This window comes from Rhinopithecus bieti, unplaced genomic scaffold (assembly GCF_001698545.2).
Source record: "Rhinopithecus bieti isolate Rb0 unplaced genomic scaffold, ASM169854v2 scaffold_11401, whole genome shotgun sequence".
NCBI lineage: Eukaryota > Metazoa > Chordata > Mammalia > Primates > Cercopithecidae > Rhinopithecus > Rhinopithecus bieti.
The window spans coordinates 1,336,137-1,345,625 of NW_016807151.1; the positions used below are offsets into that span (position 1 = coordinate 1,336,137).

The 9,489-nt window shown below is 39.7% G+C and overlaps 1 protein-coding gene across 6 annotated transcripts in view; it reads right to left on the bottom strand.

Moving 5' to 3' along the window:
• Positions 1-1,722: 1,722 nt before the first annotated feature.
• IFT56 (intraflagellar transport 56) overlaps positions 1,723-9,489 on the bottom strand; it is a 69,422-nt gene continuing 61,655 nt past the window's right edge. For 5 of the 6 annotated variants that reach the window (XM_017880376.1, XM_017880375.1, XM_017880374.1 and 2 more), the window contains exons 17-18: positions 6,476-6,609; positions 1,723-4,089 (exon numbers count right to left, since the gene is read on the bottom strand). In XM_017880376.1, the coding sequence (XP_017735865.1) occupies positions 3,978-4,089; positions 6,476-6,609 (246 nt within the window). In that variant the 3' untranslated portion in view covers positions 1,723-3,977. The remainder of the gene's footprint in view (positions 4,090-6,475; positions 6,610-9,489) is intronic. The other variant, XM_017880377.1, reaches the window with a different exon arrangement.

The following is a 9,489-nucleotide window of genomic DNA, read 5'->3' on the forward strand; positions in this document are numbered from 1 at the left end:
TTCTCAGCCTCCCAAGTAGCTGGATGGCAGGAACGTGCCACTACAACTGGCTAATTAAAAAAATTTTTTTTTTTTTATAGAGACAGGGTTTTGGTATGTTGCTCAGGCTGGTCTCAAACTCCTGGCATCAAGTGATCCTCCCACCTCAGCCTCCCAAAGTGTTGGGATTACAAGCATAAGCCACCGTGCCCAGCCTAGAATTTTATAGGATGAAGAAAAGAGAGACAAGATGACTATTCATCTAAGAGAGAGATGTTCTTAATACAGGAACTAATCACTACTTCATTTTTGCCATTAGAAAGAAGATATAACTATTGTGATATCATGCCTGTTTGCTAGCACCTTTCTGAAAGTGCACTAAGCCATAGAGGAGGAAAGCAGTCCCTTGGCTTCCATCTACTTGGACGCATGTGATGTGTGTGGCACACGTGGCAGAGCCGTGGGCATCTTGTAGTTGTTGAGCTTTGGGATTCATTCGGATTGCTCCTCCCAAATGAGGCAGGATGCACCTCAATTCCAAGGATACAAACATTCCATTGCCTTCTCTTATTGCTCAATACTTTATTTCCACTGATGACATCAATCACGTTATTGTGTTTAGTTGTGTATATTTCTTTCTTTTTTTTTTTTTTGAGATGGAGTCTGGCTCTGTCACCCAGGCTGGAGTGCAGTGGCCGGATCTCAGCTCACTGCAAGCTCCGCCTCCTGGGTTTACGTCATTCTCCTGCCTCAGCCTCCCGAGTAGCTGGGACTACAGGCGCCCACCACCTCGCTCGGCTAGTTTTTTGTATTTTTTAGTAGAGACGGGGTTTCACCGTGTTAGCCAGGATGGTCTTGATCTCCTGACCTAGTCATCTGCCCGTCTCGGCCTCCCAAAGTGCTGGGATTACAGGCTTGAGCCACCGTGCCCGGCCGGTTGTGTATACTTCTATTAGAGTTCCTTAAGAGCCAGGCCTGTGCATTATTTATCTTTGCATCCTAAGTACCTGGCATATGCTTAGCACACAATAACATAATAATTAGATGGGAACTGAATATATGAAGTTAGATCTCAGAAGTCACTTGCTCTACCAGTTACTGTATGTTTAATTATTCAGTCAACAAGTATTTGAGAGCTTTCTATATGTGAGGTACTACACTATGCACTGGTGATATAACTTATGAATGGGTTATAATTCAGCATGAATGGGCTGTAATTCAGCAAAGAGCCAAGCCTAGTATGATTCAATAGGAACCACCAGCCTCTTTTTTCTTTTTTTTTTTGAGACGGAGTCTCGCTGTGTTGCCCAGGCTGGAGTGCAGTGGCGTGATCTCGGCTCACTGCAAGCTCCACCTCCCAGGTTCACGCCATTCTCCCGCCTCAGCCTCCGAGTAGCTGGGACTACAGGCGCCCGCCACCTCGCCCGGCTAGTTTTTTGTATTTTAGTAGAGACGGGGTTTCACCATGTTAGCCAGGATGGTCTTGATCTCCTGACCTCGTGATCCACCCGCCTCGGCCTCCCAAAGTGCTGGGATTACAGGCTTGAGCCACCGCGCCCGGCCCACCAGCCTCTTAGTGGAAAGAGCTTCTTGGGGAATATGCACTTTCCTCTCTTTTAAAGGTAACTTATTGGGGTCCAAAACTTTATTTCTTTCCTTTCATTCTAGGGCTAGGAAAAAAAGGGTAGAAGGCACATGACGTACTTAGGTCCCACCCTCATCACACTCAACAGAATATCATACTAAGAATCAAATAATAAACTTTAATTTGAATAATACAGTAGAATATAATAATTATTTTGAGGTACAAAATAATTATAAAATATTTTACCATTTGCAAGTAATGTAGGCTATAGACTATAAATAGTACACTGATGCTAGAAACTGTACATATTTCACTACATGCCTAAGTCTGGGTCTTCCTCTCTCCTCTATCATCACATGTAAGAAAACCAGCTGTGCAATACTACTTTGCAATCTTGAAACTCTGTTAAGACATTTCAGAAGTAGCTATCTTTAATAACAGAATGAGATGGTACCTTTCTTTATGTATGTTTTTTGGAGATAAAAAACATAGATAAAAAGTTTACAAAACTCAGATTTCTGCCATTTTTGGAATATCTGCTTTTTTCCCCCCCCAAAAAACAGGAAAATGTCAGAGAGAATCTAGAGTGTTGAATTCAACAAAAGCTCATTTGAAAGTAAACCTCCATCAATGGAAAAGCTTTTCGACTACAGGCAATTTGAAAATAATAGCAATTCACTGGAAGACAAATTTCACTGTGAAAACCTGCTGACAAGTTCTGCCTGTCTTTTTCTATTACTGTGTTTCCTAATATTTTAAGTGAGGTAAGAATTACAAGAATGATTTCTAAAATTATTACCGGTTCTACCTAAATGGGACCCCATCTAGTTCCTAAGATGCCGAGAGCCATTTATTATTTAAAAAGTAAGAACAACATGAGGAAACAGAAGCTTTGGCATATGAAAAAAGATGTAGCTTTGCTTTCTAGAATTCAGTTATTTAGGCCAGTTTATTTTGATAAATGAGATTTATCAAATCTCATTTTTTATCAAATCTGAGCTGATTATATATGGGTCTAAGATAAAAGACAGAAAAACTGGCCATCTTCCCAAGTAGAGGTGAAATAACCCCTTGTGACAGTCCTGAAGGTGAAGGCGATCTTCAGTCATTGATCTCTTCTTGGCTGCTTTCACTCCTGCCATTTTCTCACCTCCTTTCTATACAACTCCTTCATCCACAAGTGGAGTGCTGGGATAAGTGGAACAGCTAATACAGTACCTATGGGGATTTTCCTGACTTCAGTGCTTGAGGAATTCTTTCTTTCTGTTCTCTTCTCATCTATTCTCTTCTAAATAGGGATGGCTCTGCACTTTCTAGACCTGTAACACTAGGTACCTTAAACTAATAGAAAAAAACTATATGCTGTAAAAACAAAGGTAGTATAAAACATAGAAAGATGTGGGTCTGTTTTCTGGAAATAGGTTGTGAGCTTAAGAATGCTCAGTTATATAGTAGGTTTATGTTATAAGAGCTCAGAAACATGGGCTGGAATATGACTTATGACAGACAGCCTAGCCATTAGGAGGTTCCCTCAGAGGACTTTACACAATTCATGTTTTATTATTGTTATATTAATAAGTGCCCATAATGCATATAAATAATCACTGTAGCCCTACTTTCAAAACGGATGTTTGTTCAGAAAGATACATGAACAAAAACCTAACCTGCTTTGTTACCTAAAATATTATGGTACCAAAATATAATGGACTAGTGAGATTCATAAACATTGTTTCTTGAATACCTTTAGAGGTACTGCAATTTTTTTCATAGTACTCACCTTTTAAAACACTGCAATATTCATCTTACTGCACTGTAACACGTTATTATCATCAACAAATTAATTACTGAAAGAGAAATCTCATAAATCTATCCTATTAATGACTGGACCGTTTGATAAAGGAACTTACTGCTATTCTTAGAATCACATAGCTAGTTATTCTCCCAAGATTCAGAGGTGCAGTTATAAAACCCTTTATGGAATTCCCCAATAAAATGGGATAATGTACAGAGAAGCCTTAAAGTTAAATGATAGAATGATGCTGATTCTTGAACATCAAAGACGTTTGTTATTGCAGCCAGGGGACAATGCCATAAAACACTAACAAAAAAAAGTTATACTGTTTTCCTTAAAGTCAGTAAATTATATAAAAGTACTCTGAGCATTTTTGGAAGAAAGGCACCAGATAAGTCCAAAGTCTTATTGCTAGTAGGATCATACAGGGTCACAGACTATGGCACTCTGTTCAGCCAGGAGACTAGGTCTCAGCAAGTCAGTCTCTGACCTTGAGGCTTAAAGAGCAAGGATGGAAAATGTCAATAAAACAGAGCCCTGTATCACAGATTAAACTGGAGTGAAAACGATTTCCAGTTTCATGCCAAAGTAGAAGCTGGTTCCTAGGATGCTGGAGCTATTTTAGATGGGCACTCTGTTTTCTTTGGCCCATTTCTTCATGATCCGGATCATGTATTCTACTTGGGTGTTACCTGTGCTTCTCAGTAAATGGAGCACTTCTCGAAGGGTCTCTCTGAGGAAAAGATTTGAAAAGACAAAGTGTTTCAATGAAGAATGAAAATTAAAAAATAAAATAAACTCTGAACTGTCCTTCATACTGTATATCTTGTGGGGCATTTTTGGTAATAGACTCTTCCACTGTGTATTTATAAAGCAATTACAAACTTACTAGCCTTATGTTTTCATGGTGGCATAGTAAAACGGAAATTATGTAAAATCTTTCTTACCAACCCAAGTGTTCTTTGTTTATCCATACTACCTATATACATACTGATAATCTTTTTATCCTTTCTGAGATGATCTAAATATTCCAATTTCTATTCTTATTCTGCATGACTAGAAAGGGTATATCCAGAAGTTGGGGTTCAAGTTCTAGCTCTAACAGCAGCAAGTCACTTAGTTTGTCTAACTCGTGGATTTCTCCCTTGTTTAAGGTGGTAACCACCGTCAACTAGGCATCACTGTCAAATTCATAAAATTTTACAAAGCCAAAGGAATAAGGGATTTTTTTCAAGAAAAATAATACATGAATAAATATGGAAGAGAGGAATATTAAGGACTAAGCCTAGCATTTATGTTTGAAGTAATTTAAATTTAATTAAAATTAAAACATATTTTAAGTAATGCATGCTAAAACTTCCCTATTGCCCTAGCAAATCTATAGGCGACTGCCTATGATACTATTTGCTTAAGAGTCTTCTCATATTTTCTACTTCTTTTTCCCCACAAACAACCTCTTTCACCTAACCAAATGCTTTTAAACTTTTACTTAGAACTAGAAGTACTGGCCGGGCGCGGTGGCTCAAGCCTGTAATCCCAGCACTTTGGGAGGCCGAGGCGGGCAGATCACAAGGACAGGAGATCGAGAACATCCTGGCTAACACGGTGAAACCCCGTCTCTACTAAAAATACAAAAACTAGCCGGGCGAGGTGGCGGGCGCCTGTAGTCCCAGCTACTCGGGAGGCTGAGGCAGGAGAATGGCGTGAACCCAGGAGGCGGAGCTTGCAGTGAGCTGAGATCTGGCCACTGCACTCCAGCTTGGGCGACAGAGTGAGACTCCGTCTCAAAAAAAAAAGAACTAGAAGTACTATAAGGTAGGAAGTAATGTTTGATAGATTATTTTCTTACAAAATTATCACATTTCCTATTCATATATCAGTAACAAATACATTCCAAGAAGTTATTTTTAGAAAATGGAATCAAGTTGGTTTTAATGTTTGTTTCAAATGAAACTATATGCTGGGCATGGTGGCTCATGCCTGTAAGCCCAGAACTTTGGGAGGCTGAGGTGGAAGGATCACCTGAGGTCAGGAGTTTGAGACCAGCCTGGCCAACATGGTGAAACCCTGTCCCTACTAAAAATACAAAAATTAGCCAGGTGTGGTGGCATGTGCCTGTAATCCCAGCTACTCAGGAGACTGAGGCAGGAGAATCACTTGAACCCAGGAGGCAGTGGTTGCAGTGAGCTGAGATCACGCCATTGCACTCTAGCCTGGGCAACAGAGCAAGACTCTATCTCAAAAAAAAGAAAAAAAAGCAGCAGAAGAAAGTATAAACCACTTAATTTTATGTAAACTAATGTCTCAGTATTTCCTAGAATATAAGAAGGTGAAAGAAAACAAAAGAGTTATCAACCACATCTACTCCATTCCTAATTCTTTGAGACCTAAAGGACACAAGAAAAAGTCAATAGGCAAAAAAACAAAAAACAAACAAAAAACCCAAAAGAGTAGAAGAGTTAAATAAAACACTTTGTTTATAAAATGGCTATTCATTTGGAACCAAATATACATCCTGCTCTTATATTTAGAGACTGTTAGTGTACTCAATGTATATATGACTTAGAATGATCTGATCCCATTATATATGATTTAGAATTATCTGATTCTACAAAATGAAAGATTTCTGGAGGAAAATGGTCAGATAGAAATATTTAACATCAACCTTTTCATCATTCTTTTTTTTTTTTTTTGAGACGGGAGTCTCGCTCCGTCGCCGGGGCTGGAGTGCAGTTGCCCGATCTCAGCTCACTGCAAGCTCCGCCTCCCGGGTTTACGCCATTCTCCTGCCCTCAGCCTCCCGTAGCTGGGACTACAGGCGCGTCCACCTCGCCCGGCTATTTTTTTATTTTTGAGTAAGGAGCAGCGGGTTTCAGCGAGTGGTTAGCCAGGATGGGCGGCGGCGGTCTCGATCTCCTGACCTCGTGATCCGCCCGTCTGCTTCGGCCTCCCAAAGTCTGGATTACAGGGGGCCTTGAGCCCACCGGCGGGTGCCTTTTCATCATTCTAAAACATCATTATAATTGTGTGTTTTCAGAAGATATCATCCAAGAGAACAATTATTTTCCTGCACAAACAAGCAAATGAGTAGAGGTCGTATTTCTTGCCTGTTTACTTACTTGGGTTCTCTCCCAGCTACGATCATCTGGAAAATGCCCACACAGGCACCCCTTTTGCCTTCCCAATATTCAGGGTTGGGATCCAGCCTCTCAAGGACATCAAAAGCTTTGGCAGAATAGTAAAACTGGCCCATCTGAGTAAGAGAAAGTATGTGGTAATACTTGCAGTAAAAAGATTGCACAGAAAGAACCTGAACATAAAGATAACATGAAACGGAACTGTATGAAGTAAATGCATGGGTACTGATAACATTTTCAGTTAGCAAGTTAGAAAAACTTCAATTCCTAATTAAAACAATAAGAAGGAAAAATACAATTTGGGTACATAGGTTCAGTTTAAACCACCTTATGTTCACTCAGTTTTCAACAGTATAACATTTTTTCTACCTAGAGTCAAGTTATGCTACCATCAGCACTTTTGCCATTTCTTCTAATTGTATTCTAATCCTGAGAATAAGCTCTGATGATTGTGATTTGAACTGAGTATTTTTCAAGCCTCTTCAATACATTCTTTTCAGATAACTACTATCATTCATTTTATGCTAATTTGATCATGTTCAACTCGAGAACAGTCTTTCCCTAGTCTTGTTCCTAAATTCTCAGCATGCTTAGATGTATACTGACTACTATTCTAAACACTAAATATTTCAAATGTTTAATGCATTTCGACAGACATTTTTCCCAAATGTACTATACTTGGCCTCATAGAACATGTTGAATCCCATTAAATTTTGCTTAGTTTTCTTTTATTTAAAAAAATTTTTTTAATTCATTATTTTTTTAGAGATAGGATCTAGCTCTATTGCCCAGGCTGGAGTGCCGTGGTGCCATCATGGCTCACTGCGACCTCAAATTCCTGGGCTCAAGAGATCCTCCTGCATTAGTGTTCCAAGCAGCTGAGACTACAGGTGCACATCACCATGCCCAGCTAATTTTTAATTTTTTTCAAGACAGGCTCTCACTATGTTACCCAGGTGGGTCTCAAACTCCTGGCTTCAGGTGATCCTCCCAGTTTGGTTTCCCAAAGTGCAAAGATTATAGACTTGAGCCACCGCGCCTGGCCAGATGAGTTTTCTTACTTGGCAATCATAAATGCATACTGTTACCAATTTCACCTAAGACTTCAAATTGCTGGGCAACTCTCTTTATGGTTTATAACTTCTTTATTCCTGACAGATGTTTTTCTAAATCTTTGACCGTTTCCTTAAGACAGCCTTCTTAGCTTAGTCTTATTCTGTACTTCACAGGGAAAACACAACTTTCCTCTCTTCAATTCAAATTATATTTACACCTTCATTCATCCTTTCCTCCTTTCTACCTAATCTCACGTGAATTTTTTTTTATTATGTTCAAGGTTTGTCCTTCTATTTATGTACTCTTTTAAAAAAAAGTCTTCATTGTGAAATAACACACATATAGGATGGTATATGAAACATTCAAGTACAGCTTACTAATCATAATGTGAAAATACTGTAAACACTACCCAGGTCAAGACACTGAGAGCAACACAAAAGCTCTCTGTGTGTCACTTCCAGACCATAACTCCCTCTTTCCATACCCAGAGGTAACTACTCTTCTGACTTTTATGGTTATCGGTTCTTTGACTTTATGTTCTCTCTTATGTACATACATCTTTAAACAATATAATTGAGTTCTGCTTCTCAGAACTTTATATGAATGAATACCGTAAATATTCTGTCTTGTACCTATGATTCAACATTATAAGATTCATCTATATTGCTGTATATAGCTGTAGTTGATTCATTTAAAAATTTTTTTATTTGGAAGTATTAATAATTATAGATCCATGGACAAAGATAAGACAGAGGTCACGTGTACCTTTCACCTAGTTTCCTCCAAATGTTACAGCTTACATAAAGATCGTAAAATATCACAATATAAAAATCAGGAAATTGACACTGGTACCGTGTATGTTGATGATGGTCCTGTTATTTCATCCTGTGTGTAGATTCATGTAACCACAACCACGTGACTATCAAGATATCGAATTACTGTTTTGTTTTTGGACACAAGGTCTTGCTTTGTCATCCAGGATGGAGTGCAGTAAAGCAATCACAGCTCACTGCAACCTTGAACTTCTGGGCTCAAGTGATTCTCCTGTCTCAGCTTCTCGAGGAAGCCACCATGACCAGCTATTTTTAAAAAATGTTTTATAGAGACAATGTCTCACTATGTTGCCCAGGCTGGCCTTGAACTCCTGGCCTCAAGCAATCCTCCTGCCTTGGCCTCCCAAAGTACTGGGATTACAGCCATAAGCCACCATACCTGGCCAAGATGCAGAACCATTATATCACCACAAAGATTTCCCTTGTTACTCTTCTACAGTCACATGCACAGCCCTCCCTGCTCACCATCCCTAACATCTAACAACCACTAATTTGTTCTCTATCTCAATAATTTTGTCATTTCTCTCTTTTTTTTTTTTTTTAAGATGGAGTTGCGCTCTTGTTGCCCAGGCTGGAGTGCAATGGCACAATCTCAGCTCACCGCAACCTCTGCCTCCTGGGTTCAAGCAATTCTCCTGCCTCAGCCTCCCGAGGAGCTGGGATTACAGGCATGCGCCACCATGCCTGGCTAATTTTGTATTTTTAATAGAGACGGGGTTTCTCCATGTTGGTCAGGCTGGTCTCAAACTCCCAACCTCAGGTGATCCACCCCCCTCGGCCTCCCAAAGTGCTGGGATTACAGGCTGAGCCACCGCGCCTGGCCAATTTTGTCATTTCAAGAATGTTACATATATGAAAGCTAACAGTATGGGACCCTTTGAAACTGGCTTTTTTCCTTCAGTATAATGTCCTTCTATTCCCCGTTAATTCAAGTTACTGTGTGTTCCAATAGCTTGCTCCTGTTATGGTCACCCTGCAAATTCAAGAGGGACTCCTAACCAAAGTTTGGTTTGGATAGTGAAACTGAGGACGCCACACACATACAGCAAGAGGATATGAAACATTTTCTTACACAGTTGAAGTCTAGGGAGAGTAGAACAGCCCTAT